The 21518-nt window shown below is 44.4% G+C and overlaps 1 protein-coding gene across 1 annotated transcript in view; it reads right to left on the bottom strand.

The window, feature by feature from the left end:
* Positions 1–21518, bottom strand: part of Oca2 (OCA2 melanosomal transmembrane protein) — a 274614-nt gene that overhangs the window by 216050 nt on the left and 37046 nt on the right. The window contains exons 4-9 of the mRNA XM_076565552.1: positions 20641–20829; positions 17691–17748; positions 16477–16549; positions 8050–8210; positions 6804–6883; positions 3981–4134 (exon numbers count right to left, since the gene is read on the bottom strand). Coding sequence (XP_076421667.1) covers positions 3981–4134; positions 6804–6883; positions 8050–8210; positions 16477–16549; positions 17691–17748; positions 20641–20829 — 715 coding nt within the window. The remainder of the gene's footprint in view (positions 1–3980; positions 4135–6803; positions 6884–8049; positions 8211–16476; positions 16550–17690; positions 17749–20640; positions 20830–21518) is intronic.

The raw sequence follows: 21518 nt of genomic DNA, 5'->3' as shown, positions 1-21518 counted from the left end.
TATGTGCTTGGGATAAGGTCAAGAGGACACATGGATTGGGGTGGTGTCTAGGATTTCAGTCCTGGCCCAAGCCTCAGGTTGAAGATAGCATAGACAGGGCTCCCCAGACCAGGCCAGGATGTGGGACTCATCATAGACAGGGCTCCCCAGACCAGGCCAGGACGTGGGACTCTTACCAAGTCTGAAGATTATGGAGGGTGCTGGTGAGAGAGGTCGGGTGGACAGACCTAACAAGCTCGACTGAAGTACAGATATGCAGACCAGGCTGTGCCTGGAGACTGGTCACAGCACGGGCAGAATAAGGTTAGGAAGACACAGGGCATTTGCCTGTACAGAAGATCATAGTCAGCTTTTAAACCAAATGCTGCATAAATGCATAAGTCAAATACAAAAAGACCTGAGCAGTGAAGCCTGGCCTCACACAGAGGCTGCCCGATTCTGCCTCTGTTTGATAAGAGGGTAAAGGAAAGAGCCTTTGTGTTTCCAGCAGAAAGGAAGCCAAGGTGGATGTCTGGGAAACACATTATCTCCTTTATGCTGTGAATTCTTTTTCATTAAGACCATCTAAGACTTTTTAAATATGATTTTATTCAGTCTGCAAACCTCAGCTGGGGTAGAATTTTTAGTATGCTGTGCTGGGAAATTCTCTAAGGCCAAGGCCCAGTTATAGATCAAAGTATGAGAGTTAGAAGGATTGCTCCAACTTTGTTCTTCTATGCTTTCCTCGAGAACAACTTTACAAGGATAAGAAATATAACACCGAGGAAGTTCCAATAAGTTCTACATCTGCTATAGGATCAGAGGTTAAAAAAAAAAAAAAATCCAAGGAATGTCCTGAAGTGGCTCTGTCCTATCCAGCTATTAAAGACATATAGGAATCCCCAAATGAGCCTTTGTTTCATGCTCAATTACATGTGGGTCAGGAGCAAAAAAAAAAATAAAATAAAATAAATAGTGTGAGCAGTGCTCAGGGGTCAGGCTGACCAGGCTCAGACCTCAACACCTGTCTCAAACATCTGGAGGCACTCTTGGGATATTTGCTTATTTATTGAACTAGCTCCATGCCAGGTTCTCCTCCAGGCACTGACCTCAACCCTGACGAACAGGCATGATAAGGGAGCTTTCATGAAGAACAGGTAAGGCAAGACCAGGACAGGGACCACAGCTACAGAGAGCAATGACCGTGGTCTAGGAAGCAGTGGCAGCAGTGTATAGGAATAGTGGGTGGGTGGGTGGATTAGTGGTTCACCCCAGAACTTGCTTCCTCAGGACTGTGGGATCAGACAGCAGCAACCCAGGCTGAGGGTACCTGTCTGCAGAGCCTCTAGTTCTGGGGAAATAACTTTGACTCAGACTCAGGGAATCTGCTGAGTCTCCATGCATTAAGACCTTGAGCAACCCAGGAAAACTAGAATGCTGACGCTCCCACTGCCCACAGGAATCCTCACCTGTGAAGGAACTCTAAAAACTCTGGAAGCACAGAAGTTATAGTGCGGTGGTTGTGCACACCTTTAATCCCAGCACTTGAGAGGCAGAGCCAGGCAGATCTCTGTGAGTTCGAGGCCAGCCTGGGCTACCAAGTGAGTTCCAGGAAAGGCGCAAAGCTACACAGAGAAACCCTGTCATGAAAAACCAAAAAAAAAAAAAAAAAAAAAAAAAAAAAGCACAAACTAAAAGTTAACTTTCCTAACACTTCTACAGCTTTCTTTTCCTTCTTTACCTGGGAACAAACCAACCAAGGGCAGAGTCTGAATTTCACAAGTTATTGCATATATAATTTTTTTGTGTAAGTTACACTAATGTCATAAAATGGGAAATTTTCCATTTCTGTCCACAAAATATAAATCAAGTCAAATTTAAAAACCTTGAACCATAAAAAAAAATTAATAAGCTTACATTGAATGTATGATAAGTTCTCTGACCATACAGGAATCAAACTCTAATTGTATAACTGAAGCACAACAGAAAAAATGCTGAAGTTTACAGATTAAACAGCACATACCTACACCAGGCATGATAGCATGTATTTACAGGCCCAATTACTCAGAGGCTGAGGCCAGAGGATCACTTGAATCCAAGAGTTTGAAGCCAGTCTGAACAATAAAACAATATTCTACCCACACACAAAAAAAATAGAAAATAAAAAGAAAATAATAACAAAATATATATGTGGAATTTTTGGAAAGAGAAAACTAAATGGAGCTGAAATGCAAAGATCAAAATCTGCAGGGTGGAGCTAAAGACATGCTAACACCATTGGAGTCACAGTCACTTGGAAAAACATTTGTATATCATAAGTCTGCTGCAGTGTATGTCCTAACATAAATCAGTCTAGTGCACCGGTTAGCTAATGCAGACAAATCAAATGACCACAGGGACTGACACAGACAGGCACACACCAAACCCAGCACCAGTGATGCAAGGACTTCTCAGTACAGCTGGAGAAGAAAGGGATTTCCCCAGTCTCTCTTTAAACAGTGCCTACAGGACACCAGCTGATGTCTTGCTAATGGTGGAGGCTGGAAGTCCTCCTCCCTGTGTGATCCGAGAGCACACTCTCACCACCTTATTATGACTACTGTAAGGGGTGGGGGTTAAAGGGATACAGATTGGAAAGGAAAAAATAAAACCACTCCCACTACACATACTATGACGGTCTATCTTTAAAAATCTCAAGAATCCCATTTAAAAAAAAAAAAAAAAAAAAAAAAAACAACTCCAATGAGGTCAGGAAAATGACAGATCACAAAACTAACCTGAAAAGTCATCTACACATGCTTGCAGTGAACATCTGGACAGAAGAAAATGGAGTGCTATTTACAACTGTTCCAAAGGGAAGGAAATGTAAAGATTTAGCAAAAATCAAATAGGGTCTGTACAGTGATTTTTTTTAAACAAAAACCAAAATAAATCAAGAGATTCATAGACTATATAAGAGCATATAAAGTGTATATGGAATAAGAATGACTACCACACTGAACAACTTTAGGGAAATATAGCAAGTGAGAGATGTTCCCTGGAGTGTGAAGACAGAACACGCCTGCCGTGATCAGTAGTGTGGGAGGGTGATGGATAGGAACTTAACCAATGTGCTAACATAAGGAAGCAAGAAATATGCCCCACAAAGACCCTAATTGTTTTTTAGGTTTTTTATTATATATATATGGGCTTTTCACTCATATGTATGTCTGTGTACTATGTGCATTCCTGGTACCCACTGAAGCAAAAAGAGGAGATCAGATCCCTAGGAATGGGAGTTATGCACAGTTGTGAGCCTCTATGTGAATTTTAGGGATTAAACCCAGGTCCTCTGCAACAGCAACAAATGTTCTAACCATTTGACCCATCTCTCCAGCCACTACAACCTGCCCCCCCCCTTTTTAAATTTTATACAGGAACAAAAGCAATTCAGCAGAGGAAAGAAAGCTCTCTTGATAAATGGTGCTGGAGTAATTGGATATCCAAGGATCTGAAAATGAACCTCCATCTAAGAAGCACACAGATACCAGCTCAAAGCTAAAACTTTAAATATTTTAGGGAACTTACAGCTGAGCAGTAAGTTCTTAGACTTAACACTAAATCATAATCTATAAGACACACAAACTTTATCAGGCACACTAAAAGAAAATATTTGCAAAATGTATATCCAGCAAAACTTTGTACATTTGCATCTCAAATATATAAGTACTCAAAACTCAACATTAAAAATTCAATCATAAAATACATAGATGGCAACTTACAGACATCTCACTAAGCTGTTCTGGTCCTCTCACACTTGAGCTTGTTTTGGTCAGTGCTTATGATTCAGCAACCACTTGGGGACAGTTGCCTTTTCTAGAATGAGGGACGGTCTAATCCTTAGAAATTACACCTTTCCAACCTGACCAAATAAAACTGAGTCTATCAAAGCAGATAACAAACTGTCCTGACCACCTGAGCACAGGCGCTGGTAGATCATAGGAAGCAGGCATGGTAGTTACCTCAAATATTATCAGAGTATAAACCCCTGTGAGGATGACCACGGCAATGGTCACTTGTGCTTCAACACTTGCTCCTAGGAACTGATGAGCCAGCAAGAGAGGAACAAGGTGAGTCTGTTGGAGGGAGGCCTGGATGCTGATGGAAACAGCCTCTCTGTAAAATAAATCACAGATCTTGAGGTTGATCAAGGACATGAAGTGAATAATTAGTGTACTTCCTCAGTTTCCTTTCTAGCAAATCAGCACTGCCAGAGCCAGAGCCCCAGGTATTATATTGCACAGTGATTCAGCCCAATGCATAATCTCACAGAAGAGCACTCAGTACAGGCCTGAAACATAGGGTGCAGTCTTTCTGGGACACTCAACAAAGGCTCTTCAGCCTTTTAAAGGTGCCACTGCAACACTTAGGCTGCAAATGGCAATTGGTTTTAGCCATTTGTTTTCTTCATCCTCATCAACACAATGGAGTGCTTCACCTGCTAATACAGAGAAGCACAGGTGCTGCAAGCTGCAGGAAAACGTGATGGAATTCAGCTACTACCACAAAAGTCACTACTTGGAAAAGTCAAGGACTTTTCCAAAGGTCAAGCCATGACTTAAGAGGTCTTGGTGATATTTTAGATATATTTAGATATATTAGCTGGTTCCTATACTGATTTTCTTGTAATGTTATGCATGCTTCCAAGAACTCCTAACAGTGTGTTTAAAATACCTATCAAGCATCCAAAGCCAAATGAAACAACACATGCCTCATAGTTCAGGCTGATAGCTTTATTTCTTGTGCAATTTAGGGTGAGACCCTCCTTTCTTATACAATCTTACTAATAGACCCATAACTTCTTACCTAACCACTTTTAGGAATGTAGACTAAGCACACAGATCCCCTATGTGATATACTAACCGGTCATTAACACTCAGTTGACCTCCTCTTTTATCACTCCCATTTTGGGTTGTAAAAGAAAGCCTAGTGGTCACTGTCTGAGGAAACTTCTTACCTACCTTTATGACCCTGAAAGGACAGAGGATTGCTATTGCTTGCATTTATAACTGGATTCCTGAGAGACTTAGGGGGAAGGGAGAGAACAAGGAGACTGAGAGGAGGAGAGAGAGAGGAAAAGAGAGAATGGAAGAACTAGATGGGTAAGAACTGGAGAGGAATGGACTAGATGGGAAGAACTAGATTGAAGGGCTAAAAGAGAGTACCAGGGGAACAAGTTGGAAGATGAAGAAGAGACAGATGGGGGAGAACAAGATGAGAAAGAAGGAGATGGAGAGGAGCCAAGATGGGAAAGAACTAGATGGATGAGAACCTAGATGGGGCAGAACTAATATGAGAGAATTAAGATAGAACTTAGAAGAGACAGCAGATAAATGTAAAAAGAAATCAGGTAAGAAAGGAGCTAGGTGTGAGAGCAGAATAGAAGCTATGTAGAGTTAGAACTGACTCAGAACAATAAAGTGTATGGACTAAGAAGTTTCATGTACATAGATCCATTTCCTATCATCAAAGATTATCAGCTGGTTGTAGATTCTTCCCAGACCCTGGGAGGGAACTATCAATGAACTGGACCCCCATAGTCCTCATTACACCAGCTACTTAAACTTTGGTCCACAAGAATGTTAACTAGTACCTAATATGGGAGGCCTGAGGACAATTCATGTGGGACATGCCGAAACAGAAGCATTTTTCTAAAAATCTCTTGATTTAAACTTTGGTGAGCCTAGTAGTGTCCACTCCCACCCCAAGTTCATATGCTGAACTCCTAACCCCTCATACCTCAGAATGTGACTATTTAGAGATGCTTCTTAAGGAAAACAGAATGGTGAAATGAATCCATGGGAGTAGGCCTTAATTCAGTGGGACTTACATCCTTCAGAAGAGATAAGGACACAGACATACAGGGAAGACAAAAGAAGATGACATCTGTGACCCAGGAAGAGCACCCTCATAGTAAGCTGAGCCTGTCAACGGCTTGATGTCAGATTCCCAGTTTCAAGTTCTGAATAAATATGTGTGATGCTTCAACCCTCCAGGGTGTGCACCCTAACTGACTGGTCGTAACCACTATGGTCATAGCCACAACCACAATGCAGATTGAAGATAGTGTGCTTTCAGTTAAATAAAAAGCCAAAGAAGCCCCAACTTCCCCACAAGGAACAAGAGACTGTATCCAGAAACCCCAAAGATACCAAAACCAGGACACTCAAACTCTTATGCAAACTGCCATAGTATTTGTACACCATTAACAAATTTTGAACATGGACTAAAACATGCCTTCACTTCAAAGTGAGTAGTGAAGTCAACCCTTGTATGTCCTGACCAGGATAGTTACAATATCTCCTCCAGAGATTTGCACTTGCTGTCTACACTGATTGTTGTTCAAATCACAGTCTGCCACTATGTGTGCCCAAGTTTGGTGTCCTGCAGCCTAAACTTCTTTAAGCAAGTGATACAGTTTGAATGTGACACTCAAAAGGTCCAGTGCTGGAAACTTAATCTGCAAATTTATATGTTGATAGTGTTTGGGGACGAATGTAGATTAGATGAGTTCCAAAGAGTGAATCTCCATAATAATACCCGAGGCTGTGGAAGAAGAGCACATCCAGGCTGGCAGGCTTGCTCTGTCTTGCCACTGGATGCAGCCAAAAGGCCTCACTGCATGCCAAGAAGATGTTGGCCCTGTGCTTTCGGACTTCTCACAACAGTACATAAACTGTTATTCCTTAGAAAGCACTCAGTCTTGGATACTCTGGTAAACCAACAGAAGACAGAGTGGAGATGGTAAGCGTTACCCAGAAAACATCCCAAAACCCAAAACCTACCTGCTCACTAGCTCAAAGGTTCTGCTCACCACCACGTGCTCCCTCCTTGGATTTAAAAGGACAGTCCAGTTGTGAGTTACCTGTAGAAGTCAAAATGTACAATTATAGTAAGTCTTTGGGAATAACCACCCTGAAACATAGGGGTATATAATCTGGACAGACACAATTTTTTACAAATATTCTCAAATTACAGTTTATCTAATTCTTGAATATAGTAGAACCTGTGGTGGGTCAGGTGGGTCAACAATACTGATTTGTGAGTAAATCACTACAAGTTATTGGAATTATTTGAGTCTTGGACAGTCTTTTAGTTCTCTGAGGCCATTTTTTAAAATGCCTTTTTAGAATTGATTCCTGCTTAGAGGCAGGCGGCACAAACCTGCCCCCAGAAACTCCAGCACCCTGTGTCACGGCAGCCTCCTCCCACAGAGCTAACCTGGGACAGCTGCTGCTGCAGACAGACCTGCCCTGAGCCAACACAGCAGATGGCAGCCTGGAGGACTGGGGAGAGAACTTGCAGTGGGAGGGAGGACCATGGTCACCCTCCCAGATGGAAGAAATTGAACGTAGGAGCTCTAAAACAGGTCTCCGCAGAGAACCTCATATGTGAGGAAACAGAAACCATCCTAAAAGTCTCGGGTGTTTGCAAAGACAGTATCTGCAGGAAACGTTCTCTGTGTTTCTGGAAATGGATTTGTATGTGGGCATTCGAAAAGTGCTAGCATGCTACAGAGAGCCTCCTGGCAAGAGCAAGCAGAAGTGATACTACTCATTTAATTTGGACAGTAAATATGCATAGCTGAGAAGGCACCTAGACAACAGACCTTGCTTCTAGTTACCTGTAGCACAGCAGGAAAACGATAATAAGTGTGATGGTAAAATAACATGAAGAATGTGCAACTTTCTGCCACAGAGATGATGAATGTTTGGGAAGACAGCAAGGTCAATTACTCTGATCTGATTATTACACATTGCATGTATACAAGTGTCAAACTATTACACTAGCATCCATAATGTTTCTCTGAATAAACTAGTAAAAAATTTTATTGCATGAAAAACTTGCAGGTGTGACTCAACTGAAATGGCATGGACAAATAATTTCAATGACAAAGTGAGAGAAAAGCATCAATGGCTTCCCTAATAATGGAGTTACTGCCTTTCGGCTTCCGTCAAATCCATTCAACGGGAAACTCAACTTATAATGAAGAGATTTTACAATTTCTTTCAAATAATGTAGAAGTATAACCTGCTGTGGTCGTCGCCACCTGTTGCCCATTGGGTCTGCCTGGGTCACCACCACCACGACATGCTCTTCTTTCCCTGAACCACTTGGTCCACCAGCCATCAGGGGCCCTGCCAGGTCCAGTTGAAGCATTATGGAGTCCACATGGCCACTGAGGCTCACAGCTGAGGGTGTATCAAGGTGAACCACAGAGCAAGGAAGAAACACCTACTATTCCCCATTAACACCCCCCAAGACACACCCCTTCCTAGGAGAGCCCACAAATATACATCCAGCCATTTGTTCCATTCCCTATACCCTGGCCCATTTATCACTCCAACCCCTCACTATGACACATACAGTTGATTTTATTTTGCTCCATCATGTTCAATGTCTGTAAGCTTGAGTTCTGAATGATATCTACACAGCACTTAAAGACTGTCTTCTTGCTTACACTGTTTACAGCCAGCATAAAACTCCTCGCCACGTTCATGGGCCCATAGAAGGCTGGATTCTCTCATGAATGAACTAACCCATACCCACATCTAAGTCATGGGGTATCAAATCCCTGGTTATAAGATGAGAAACTACAATGAGAATTAAAAGCATTCTGAAACTGGCAAAAAAAAAAAAAATCAATAACGTGCACAGCAATGAGAGTGTTGAAGGTCAAGCTCTTGGTCAAGCAGGGCCTATCAGGAAAAGCAGGGCCGGCTTCACAGTTCTTCCCGGGGCACTGCCCAGCCCTTCCCCTTACCTCCTACATCCCCGCCTGCATGTGTTGTATGAACATAGGCGCCCACGTGCCCCGGCTGTGTCGAGTCTCAGAACCTCCCTTCTCTGCTGCCGGGCCCTAGTAGCATTGAGTGTGTAAGAGCGATAGCTGAGTGTGTAAGAGCGATAGCTGAGTGTGTAAGAGCGATAGCGGACTGTGCAGGACAACTAGCCCAGGCATTTGAACCAGGTCTCCAAAGACTCCAGAAAGAGCTTGCTGGGTTCACAATTTCCCAGTGGCCGGTTCCTTTGTTCTGACTTCAGCCCCTAGATATGCAGCTGGTTGGTTGGAGGCCCAGTATCTACAGGATTTGCTTTGCCTGTTGGGGAAAGTCAGTCAGTAAATGGCTCATTTTCTTTTTTGTTGTTTTATTTTTTTAATTTTCAAAACGTACTGTTTTTTTAAACTGTGCACAACACCCTGGTAAAGGAAAATGTTGAATGAGCCCTGTGTGACGGCCCCCTCCTCCACACTGCTCCATACTTGGGTTTAGAAGAGACAAATGGAAAATGGAAGTCACCCATGGAGAAAAATTTAAAAAACAAAAAAAGTCCAAGAGACCCTGTTGCTCTGCCAGCCTGAAACTGTTCCTGTCCTGGTCTTTCCCCGAAGCCCACTCCGAATAGTTTAATAGGAAAGAAGCTCTAAAGGCCTTAAGACGCCAGAAAGGAGAACAGTGCCACCTACAGGCAAAGCTCGGAAGAGCAGCGGGCGTCTCTCCAGTATTTGAGCATTTATCCACTGCACAGTCCTCAGGTGTAGTCTTTCTTCTACGCGTGAACAACGCCTGACAGGAAGACACTGGAGAGCAGGAGCGTTTATTCTGGCTATCAGTTTGAGAAAAGCTAGTCTTTCATGGTGGGGACGGCGCGACAGCAGGTGGCTCCATTACAGTGAGAGCATTCTGGAAAAGACGCTGGGGCCAACAAGGCTGGACTGTAACCCTCAAGGTTCACTCTCCTTTGATCTACTTCCTACAGGAGGCCACACCTCTCAAAGATTCTACAACCTCCCAAAATAGTGCGTGAGTCTTTGTAGGGTCTCAAGCACTAGTGGGGAGGTGACAGGGTCACATTAAAACGCCCTACAGTTAGCCATTTAAACAGAGGACACAAAAATTCAAGGGGCAGCTGGGCACGGTGACGCAAACTTTAATCCCAGCACTCGGAAGGCAGAGGCGGGGGGATCTCTGTGAGATCGAACCCAGCCTGGTCTACAAAGCAAGTGTTTGTACAACACAAAGGACAAAACCTGTGTCAGGAGAAACCCTGTGCCAAAAGTAAAAAAATTAAAAATAAGGTAGCTGCCTTTCCTTTCCCAACCTGAAGTTTGGCATTGCGCCACAATGACTTCCGCACTTGACAAACGCAAGCCTTGGCGCTGAACCCTACCCTGAAACTCACTTTAACCCAAAGCTTCCAGCTATAGTGTGGTCCTAACACAGTCCAGGTAACTCTCTGCACAGGGGCACCCACCCTCAATGATCCCCACTTCTGCAGAACGTCACTGTACACTTCTTCTCTGGAACACGCCCGAGGTGGCCCCCTTCTACCCCTTCCTCCGTGTTCTGCTGCACTGTCTGTCTGTCACAGGTGCTTACTCACAGTGGCCTCAGACTTGAGATTTCCTCCCTAACAGGTGTAGTAGCTCTTCAAGCAAAGGAACTGCTTCCTACTCTTATGTTTCTTTTTTAACTTTTCTGGAGAACAATGGATTCTCAAATCACTAGATGTCCCTACACAGTACACAGTTACCAAATGAAGGTTTGTTTGTGGCATCATCCTTGGAGTCCTCTGAATGTAGACCAGACTCCCAGACAGACACGAGCATGGAGAAGCAAAAAAGAAAAAAAAAGCCTCCATTTTCTGATGCATCAGCCGCATTCTTCCTGCCTTGCCCATTTGCCTAAATCTAAGCTTTACCTCTTATTCGAGACCTAACTCAACATCCCCTCAGAGTTCCAAAACTCATCCTCAGAGGTCTTGGTGGCCTGTCCCTCCTCATCTCCCTCCCATTGTTCCGCTGGGGACAGGGACCCCCTCCCCCACTCTCCTGCTGACTGTCCCAGTGCCCAGACCTGGACTTGTAGCAGGGAGGAAGACATGGAAAGAAGCTTCAGGAGAGCAGGCAATGTGCCACTGTGGGGCATGGGACAGTCTCAAGGAGACGTTTGCTGACACCTACGCTGTTGAGTCCTCAAAGGCTTACCTTCCACTTTGCTACGGAACCATTAAACATTAGGCTCAGGATTACCGGGCCCAGGCTCCCTGCTTGCTCAAGCTTTGCCTCTCTTTTGGACTGGTCCTTGGCTTTAGTCCCTTCCTTAGCCTGCAAGCTGTCCTCCTGACACCCACCCAAGGATTCCTCCTTCTTTTGCCATAGCTACTTTGGGGATCAATTTGCCTGGATTACAAGATTTCTAGGTATTTGATTGATTATAGTTACTGTGTACGCCCGTGGGGGTGTTTCTGAAAGAAGTTAACATTTGAACTGGTGGACTTAATGAAGCTGGGTACCCTCCCCAATATAACAGATATCATCCAACCCACTGAACCTGTGTGGGAAAGGTCCCTGAGGGAGGATTTGATCAGCTTGCTTACTAGTGAGCCAGATCTTCATCTCCTGCTCTAGGCTCGGGCCTTCAGCCTTAGACTGGGACACATGCCACCACCCCAAATGCCTAGGCCTTTGAGGTCCACTTGGACTTACAGGTAGATTTCTCAGCTTTCACAATCATGTGAGCCAATGCCTTAAAATAATTTAATATATATACTTGTTTTATATATCTATAACTATCTATGTATACATATATTCTATCTGTGTTTTGTTAGTCTGATTTATGGGGTCCTATTTGGAGACCCTAAGAAGGCAATGGGAGAGATTGTTTTCATTCCCTTACACTGTTTCCTCTACATTCACTGGTAGCTCTGGCCACAGCTCAAGGTATGACAAGGGCCAGAGAAGAGCATAGAAAGAGAGAGGGAGAAAGAGAAAGGATGAGGGGTTGAAAAAGAATGGGAGGGGAGGGGAGGGGAGCAGAGAGGGAGAAGCCTAGTAACACGTAGGTGAAGGGTCACTGGCCTCCGCTCCTTTACCTAACGGCCTGGGAGCCTTGCCATCCTCTGCCATAACAAGTGCACACAATAATTCAGGGACAAAGAACTTCAGGTGCCTGCAATTACAGGTTTCTAAAATAAACCCTGCAATTACTGAGCTGACACAGCCCGACTGCTACAAGGCGACGCAGATGTTCACAAGGAAGAGATCGCCTTGTTATTTCCTAACTGAGGGCAGGCGGGCCAGTCCTTCCTGTCAGCACATAGCCCATGCCTCTGGCCTCAGCGCCAACCAAGAAGGCTGGCGGAGGTCAAGAAAGAAGACATAGGTTGTACCTAATTCTCTTTCGTCTAATAACTGCCCTCTAAGGTCAGAACCCCGTTCCGCCCCAGCACACCTTGTCTGTTTCTTTGGTTTTGGTGTTCTGAGACAGGGTCTCACTAGGCAGCGAATTTTCATCTCCTGCCTCAGCTTCTCAAGTGCTAAGATCACAGCCATGCCTCACCAACATCCTAGACCTGAAGGAAAAAAATAATGAAAAATAGTGAACTAGTGCCATCCAGCACGCGTCTGTCTGTCAGTTCAGAGAACAAGGCCCTGGCTATGAGCTATTTATTGAGCCCTGTGCCCTTATCAGGAAGAACATAATTCTGCCCGGCAAGCCGGATGGCCCTGGTTAACAGCTGTCCCTACAATATCTTTGCTCTGTAAATCCCCCATTTGTTCAAAAATGACTAGAACTTAGAGGTTTTGCCTCTGTTAAAATGGTTAATTGATTTAAGTATAGGAGCCTAAAAGCAACTTACATGTGAAAGCATATGTAAGAACGCAAGGTGATAGTTCAGACCTGTGTAAGTTATGGAAGATTTGTGTTCGGGGTGAAGGTTCCTTAAACCTTGAGGGGCTACCGTCAATCATTCACTAAAGAGATTTTTTTTTCCCCTTCATCTCTGGTGCTTGGAGTGATTTTCTGCAAGAAATTAATCTGCTGTTTCAGGCCCTTCTTCAATTCTAGCAGAAGTTCACTCTGTAGAGCATCCCAGTGCATCTTCTGCAGTTCACAAATCCCACGTTGGCTCCTACCTCCCCACCGGGGTAAAGCCGAAGAGGGCCACAGACTGGCAGCTTTCACAAACCCTCACTGTGCATTTAGAGCCTAGTGTCTTGGGAGAGGAGCCAGAGGAAACCTGTGGTGACAGTGGACTTGTTCTGAGGAACCCATAAGAAACTGGAGTCAGCCTCCCACGAAATAATAATTGTCCTAAATCCCCCAGCACCCCTGCCCTCTTGCCTGGCTGCCCCCATCTCTCCCATCCCCTTCTATCTTTTCCTTTATCCAAATGTGCAAGCCACCCAGAAAATAGGAAATGAGCTCCTTATTATCTATGTTGCCCAGAAAACATGGGCCACTGGGCAAGACAGGAGGTGCCGGGCCTCTTGGTAGAGACTAGCACACATGACTGTCCATCAAGAGCTTTGAAGAGATGCTTTAGAATAATGGGGGCACATCATGGGTGGGAGGGTGGGAGGGATTGGCCTGGTGGTATCTATTCTCCTCCTAAACTGCTATGATTAGGTAGGGTGCCTATGTGAGGAGGACTTTACTGTTGGTCCTCATAGGACATCCCAGCACAGCACTAACTGCTTGCTGACACATCTCCTCCCTCTGTGAGTCGCACTGAAGACATGACCCAGCAACTCTGCAGGTCCTTAGAGGGGTTTTAACTACAAAGCCACCCAGTAATGGGGAGAGCAGCATCCCAGTCCTGGGGGCTGAGATGAAGTCAGTGCTTTGAGGGGGGAAAAGCAGGGGCAAAAGAAGCCCAGAAACAGCTGGGGAAAGTCTTGGATTTTTTTCAACCAAGGAAATGGGAGATAGGGAGGGGGAGAGAGAGAGAGAGACAGAGACAGAGACAGAGAGAGAGAGACAGAGAGAGAGAGAGAGAGCAGTCTGCCAACATCCTAGATCTTGAGTAATCTTACAGGGAAACACTTCCCCAACTGGAACTCAAGCACCCGTTTCTCATAGTGAAGAAAATAGAAAGATGTGAGCAAAGGCTCAGTCAGATGTCAGAGCAGCCCTGTAGTGAAAGTCGGGGAAATGAGAGACTCCTTCACTAGGACTTGAAAAAATAAACTACCAATGACAAGTAGGAAAATGACCTATTTTATAAAGTGTAAGTATAATAAATACCGGAATTTAGCTTTCCAAGTACATTAGTTCCTTTCTTTTTTTAAATGAGAATTTTCAGAGAAACCCATTTTTAAAAATCTCATTTCAATAGCATTTTTAAATGCCTGGGAATAAACCTAACCAAGGAGGTGAAAGACCTTCGTCATGAAAACTTTAAGGTGCTAAAAAAAATTAATGAAAATCCTAAAAGATCTGTGCTCGTGGACTGGCAAATTAATGTAAAAATGACTGTATTACTAAAAGCAATCTTCAGTTCCATGCAATGCCCAGCAAACCCAGTGATATTTTTCACAGAATTAGAAAAAAAAAAAAAAAAAAAAAAAAAAACCTCAAATTTCATATGAGACACAGAAGACCCCAAGCTCCCAAAATCACACTGAGCAGAAAGAGCAATACTGGAGATATTGCAAAACCTGAACTCAAACTATACTACAGAGCCATAGTAACAAAAGTGTGTGCTGTCGGCACAAAACAAAATTAAAAAAATAACAAAATTAAAAAGACATGTAAGGACCCCGCCTCTGCGGGGATACCATTGGATGCCATTCTTCCAGGCCCTGGTGAATCTCAATTAACAACAAAGGTTTCCCGTTTATTCGGCAACATTCTCTGCACCTTTACGGTGGCTGTGTTAATGTGTTGTTATGTTTGCTGAGGATAATGTATTGGTGGCCAGCCCCTTCACAGCAAGAGGAGCAAGGCCTATGGGGCTGGATTCCCCAGCATCCACTTCTACAGAACCTGCCCTCCTGTGAGGAAACAGCTGCAGATCTATGGAATCATGTATAAGATTCCATAAACTAAAATGGGAATACACTGGGGTCTCTCTACCATGTGCCCAATCCCTCAGTCATCCCATTTCCTCCCAAGCAGCAAACCTTCTGTCCCTTCCTCAGGGGACTGAGAGCACATCTCCTGAACATAACCTAAAAACTGATGAAGACAGCACTATTTTATCTTACTCCACAGTGTCTCAGTGTCCCCCATGGCACCAACGTGTCTAGATTCTGTTTGTCCCGGGTTTTACTCCCAGCACTTGGAATTGTGCCCCGCTCTTATTTTTTCTCTTTCCCTTTATCTGCAAGCTTCTCTCAGGGGCATCCCTTGTCTGACTAGGCAAGTTCCCCATAGTTAGGCACAAGGCACCATGACCGGAAACCTGACCGGAGCAAATCAGGATGAGGAAAGAATAGACACACATACAGAAAAGTTAGGATCGGGTGGCCTGTGCTCACTAGGACAGAGGGCACCAACTATACAACCCAGAAACTCAGCACAAGGGGGAGGAGTTAGCTCGTCTGTTTGGGAGGTCTCTGTAGGGGAGGAGTCTTAGGTTGCTGTAATACAAGAGGAGAAAGCTACAGTTGCTACTTTTTGCACACACTCAATATCTGCACACAGTTCCCATGGGCACTGGAGTCCTTGACAGGGTCATGTTCAAGTCAGACAATGCACACAGACTACAGGCTTCCAACACTCCCTAGACCAGCTGACTTCAGACTAGGTTTACATCAATCCTCCAAGGAGTACAGAGGTTAGGGTGTTGTCTGTCTCTACCCTTAAAAACTATGGAGCTCAGTATCCAGCTATCCTGATGATGGTTTTCCACAGAAGATTCCAAGGCAAGAGAAAATGAAGAGAAAAAACAGCAGCTGGGACTTGAGAGGACAAGGAAGCCACTTTTGCAGCAGTATGGGTGACAGCAGACTCACAGTTGAGAAGGAGGGACAAAAAGGCTTCTGTGGCAACCCACCCCCACCCCCAAAAAGTAACAGCGTAGACAGAAAGCCATCGAAGAGAACTCTTAAAAATCATGATAAGGATGCTGCAGTATTGCTCTCCACAATAGATGACTTATGGAGGGGATAGGGGTAGGGAAGGTCTCCATTTTCTTTAAGGGGCTGGCTACTGGGAGTTTGACCATGCTCCAGTAAGTATTTGGGCAACACAAATTGGACTTGGTTTTTGTTTTTGTTTGTTTGTTTTTCTTCTTTTGTGTGTGTGTAGAGGAGGTCACAAGAGTAGGTGGGGGGCCAGACCTGGGAGGACTGGAAAGTGAGTGTGATCAGGGTTCATGATGTGAAACTCTCAAATGACCAATAAAAATATTATGTTAAAACAAACAACAAAAAACAGCAATTGAGCAGAAGATCCAGTCAGAGGTAAGAGCCAGAACTTGAAGACAAGACAATGGGAGTCACCTATACTAAAATTCTAGAAGAATGGTGGGACAGGGACCCAGGACACTAGACCTTTGAGAAGCCTGGATCCCCCTGCCCACCAGGTACATCCTTAAGAAACAGCACGCAGTAGAAACACTGACTCTGCCATCCGTGCTCGGCCCTCTGGGACAGGTGCCATAGTTTCTGAATGACTCTGCAGTTACCCATCGCTGAAACTGCTACCCCATGCATACTGTGGATACAGTAGTTTTCCAGCGGTGACACAGCCAACAGCTGCCAGAACTTCCCTTGATCCGGATACAGGCTGAATAAAATCTGCAACCATTACAAATATTTAATTATATAGTTTTAACAAGAAAACCATAGGATATATATAATTTTGATTACTGTTAAAAACAGAGGTGTGATGTATGCATACAAATTTCACCAGCTTGCCCTAATAGCATTAGAACATAAAAATATTTTTATTCATCATCCTATATTAGCTACAATGAGCCTTGATTATTGATGTTTTTCAGTTAAGGCTTCACACTTTCAATTTTTTTGTTTCAACAGCTCCTAAATACCCAAGCCGCAAATTAAACTGTCAAATGTGTATATGAGACATTTTCTCATTTAGGAGAACAGAGGAATGTACCTAGGTGACCATTGCTAACATTGTGTTTGTGGAAATCACAAAGAACATTATTAATTTAATTAAACTGATTAAAGAAATTAATGATAAGATGGTATACTACAGAAATTCAAAGCAATTTCTCAAATTCTGTCAGATGTGTCTATAAGTTTTTTTTTTTTTTTTTTAAAGTCCATTTCCCAAATAAAAAAGCTGAGCTCAGGTTGTCTTTGGAGCCCGGGGGAAGCTGGTGAACTCTGACCCCTCCTTTGGCATTGCAGCAACCCCTCAATCCCTGCTCAGCGAAGGCTTCAGCACCGAACAACTGTGTGAGTAGAAATACAGGGGAATATTAGAAGCCGAAACATAATTAAACAGTGAGGTTTCCAGACAGTTGTTTCTATTTCATGGTGTGGGTTCCTGGATCCTGGACCACTGAGCCCCTCCCGCACAGATCTTAGGAGCTGACTGTACCCAATTCAGGCAGAAGGAATGAGCTGTACCATTTTTTACTGACTCCATGCTAAAGAGAGACAGACCCAGCCTACACACAGAAGCCTAACCAGTGCTGCTAAGGCCAGGCTTCCCCCACCACCCCGCAGCCTGCCATGTCCATGCACACTCAGCATCTTCTTCAAAGAAGTTAAAAACTCAGGCAGTCAGTGCTAACAGGAGGTCCCAGGCCTCAGGTCCAGAAACTCAGGCAGTCAGTGCTAACAGGAGGTCCCAGGCCTCAGGTCTTTCAGCCAACCATCCCAAAGCTCACAAGGGCTGTGTCCACCCAGGAAGGCTCCCAGTACCCACACTGATCCAGTAGGAGTTCTGGGTGATGTTGGTACTCACAGAGCACACCACCACAAAAACAAACAAGCCTGTGACCTTCATCCACCGCACACAGCACCTGCAAGAGACAAGAGGGGTCCTGAGCCATGTGCGTAGCAGCTTCTGTTCGGTATCTGAAGGAAGCAACAAAGTCTAAGATGATGAGACAGCTTGGTCGTGTTTTGTTCACTAGGTAAGTTCCCTATGTGTTAGAAAATCGTTCTGGAAATTTTAAAATGGTGAAATTTTATTTTACATTCTCTTAGACTTAATGAATTTGACAATAACCATTTCACATTTCCAAATATCATATCAACAGCACCTACTTAAGTGGGAACCTAAATGGCTTTTGTTTTTTAAAGTATGAAGTATAATTGAGGTATCCTAGGTGCAATTTTTTTTTTTTTTACATAACTGACATACAGCAGAGCTGACAATTCAGAATAAAAGGTTTCTTGCAAATGTCTTTGTTGTTCACACCCGGTGCTATCTAGACTTGCAGTTAGCCATTCCACAGGCACTTCCAGGGTAATTAATATATGCTTGCAGAAATCTGCTCATTCAGATGACTACGCATGCCTCGAAAGTTGCTTTTGGTTACAGATAAGGTCTTTCTTTCTGAGAAATTTATAAGGAAGCAGATACTCCCACAGAGGCTTGTTAGGTGAGCAAAAGCAAACTGTGGGAGACCAGCTTCCACATTTATTTACCCCAGGGACTCTTGAGGAGTGAGGGATAAAAGACTTAGGTAGAAATATAGAGGGGAGAAAAACAGGTAGAAACGCAGAATGGCCTCAGGTGGGCCTGGATCCTTACCCACTGGCCCAGAACTTTATTCAAAAGGGCTTTTATAGCAATGCCAAGGGGAGGGGGAAAAGACCTCCCTCCCCCTTGCTAGATACAGCCAAATGTAGACCCTTTCAAACACCTGGTACTCGGGCCCATGGTCCCATCATCCTCTTATGCAGTCCTGCTGGGTAAAGCCACTAGGAAACCTCGGTGGGCTCCGACAGCAAATGTAAAAATCAAAACCATTTTATTATAGTCTCTTCCCAGAGGTTCCTTGTCCACCAATGTGTTGAACAGGTGATGGATGTTAAGGAAGCATGATGCTGGAGTCGTGACAGTTCAAGACAATCCAGAGATTCCTCTATCTTGTATTCTTGCTGAGGTCATTTCAAATTTCACTAGAATCTGACCTCCTTGATGGAGAATCCCATGGAAAATTACCCAGCTGTATTCTAGGAACCCAAGTTCAGGATGTCCTAGCTAATTACCCTAGCCCTGCAGCTAACAGCTCACCTTAACTTCTGGCAAACTGCTTGCTTACACAAAGCCCCTCCGCCACCATGAAACTGCTGAGCGAGATGCCAGGACTTGATTTCTGCCTTCAAAAAGTCTCATGTTCTGGACACTCAAGGCCACACCTGGGTCCCCCCATACTCGCTTTGGTCCCAGCTGGCTAAAAAAAAGACTCTCAATTGGCTGTAAATTGTGTCTGAGTGGTCATCTCTGGTTGGCTGCCCATAACAAAGTGCCATGCCGAAGAAAAACCTCCGGCTTAGAGACATTTGGAAGATGAGTCTTACTTGATGACACTGTCACTGTTTCCCTGATGAAGCCCCTTGCTTGGTTTACTTGGGACAGACACTGTTTTGAGAGTCACCTAGTGGCTTCCTTACTTGTTGCCAAGTGATAAGCCATTCTTCCCTCGTTTATCTCCTGTGTCATCACCAAGAGGTGAACCTACGGCACTGTGTTCTAAAGAGCAGCTGGAAACAACTGTCCCCTGAATCACAGAAGATCAAACCGCTGAATGGGAAGTCACCTCCCTGTGAGACGGTTGATGCCATGCCAGCCTCTGAAACGACTGAACAGCCAGTTACAGTGGCAGGGTTTAACCTCCGCCTCCAGGGAGCCATGTGGCCAGATCTCCAAACATAATTTTACAATTTGTATCATTTCAGAACAGATCCATGAGCCACACATCTGTTATGCCTGAGAGGAGAGCTGAGAGCAGTCAGGGGGCAGGAGTTGCCGGTGGTTAGGTGACAGGTTACAAAGGGACAGTTCAGGGTCAAGGTGAAAGGATCCCAGACACTCGCCTTCCGCTAACAAGTGTTGGGAGAACCAATCGGGTGACTTGGTAATGACTTGGCAGGTGGGTTTCTGTGAGCAGAGATAAAACACTGAGGCCTAAAACTGAGTCCATCAACCTTTCCAGTGTCTTCGAAAAAAACTAATCCACAAACATAGTGATGCGACACCAACACTGGATGGTTTGGTGACACGCATCTTGGGCATACACCCATCATCTTTGTGTAAGCTCATAGAAAGCAATGGAGTGGTGGATGTCATGTCACAGCAGGTAACTGCACAGCCACACACAGCCCTGTCAATCATTCAGCCACTACTGCTGGCTTTAGCTCTCAAGCCTTGTTCTTTCCTTGGAGATGGGCTTTCAAACACTTTGATCTAGGAAGAACTCACTCCAAATAAATGTATGTGAGGAAGGAAGCCCAGCAGATAAACTAAAATGAGGCCAGGAGATCCTCTTAGCACTCCTACACACATGCCTCCGTCCATGCCCACCAAACTCTGCAAAACAGCAAATTCCAAAACACCACAGGGATCCCTAAACCAGTGATCCTGTTTGTCAAGAAGATGCCAGTCTCAGAAGCAGGAATGAATGAACAGGAGATGTGGGTCATTTGGATTTTTCATCGGGCGTCCTTGTGACTTGGTCGGTACCCTGCTGATTTTGCAGGGCTGACTTATGTGTCTCCTATGGCCTAGGGAAAGGGTAGATAACATTGAAGAAAAAGTGTAGCCTAGCTAACTAGGAAAACGTCATCCTCCTTTAAACCCTAGACTTTTGGAAGGCTGAAGTATGGGCAAGGCCTCAGGGCAAACAGAAAGCCACATGCAGCCACTTATCCACAGCCAGAGCTATCTCTCCACATTCACCTACCCCAGTTTGGAGACCTGAACTCTGAGGTGGACACTGCCTGTAAGATCCCCCTTCTCTGAGGAGGCCAGTGTAGGCATATCCGTAATCTCTTTGCCCAACATGCATCTTTGCTCCCAGGCAGTCAGGCCATTTTCCCAAGAATCTTCAGTGGCTATCAACTCTGGGTGATGAACAGGCATGAACTGTGACCTGGAAAGTGAAAAAAAACTATGTTTATATTTCCTGAAATAGTTTCTCCCTCAAAAACCAGATTTCTTCTCAGCTGTGATGTACAAAATGTGATGGAATCAGTGCTGGTCTTCAAAAGAAGTTCTTACTACGGATTGTCAGTATTATTACCTAGGAGGCAAATCTCTGAGCATGTCTATGAGAGAGGTTCTCAACTGGGTTAATTAAGCTGGGAAGAGTCACCCGAATGTGGGCATCACTGTTCAATGGACTGGGATTCCCCACTAAATAAAAAGGAGAAAGCTGCCTGAGCACCAACATTCATCTCTCTCTGCTTTTTGACTGCAGGTGAATGTAACCAGCCACCTCACATTCCTGTCCACCATGATGGACAGTACTGTGAGGAAAATGGACACTTTCTTCCTTAAGTTGCTTTTGTCAAGAATTTTGTCACAGCAGTGAAATAGGACCACAAACATCACAGCATGGCCTCATATTCCTGACAGGACCACAGACATCACAGCTTGGCCTCATATTCCCGGCAATGAGTCTTTCTTGATATCACAGGTCATTTGACTCAAATTTTGTGGAATCTTTCAGTCTTCAGAATGAATGGTCGCCCTGCAGGATATTTAGTGGATTTTAGTTGAGATTCTAGTGCAGCTGCCTCTGGCTCAGACCAGTCCATGCTCCTTCCATTATGTGTTTCT

Source organism: Peromyscus maniculatus, chromosome 1 (genome assembly GCF_049852395.1).
Source record: "Peromyscus maniculatus bairdii isolate BWxNUB_F1_BW_parent chromosome 1, HU_Pman_BW_mat_3.1, whole genome shotgun sequence".
In the NCBI taxonomy this organism is placed as follows: Eukaryota; Metazoa; Chordata; class Mammalia; order Rodentia; family Cricetidae; genus Peromyscus; species Peromyscus maniculatus.
This window is presented reverse-complemented; position numbering and strand designations above follow the sequence as displayed.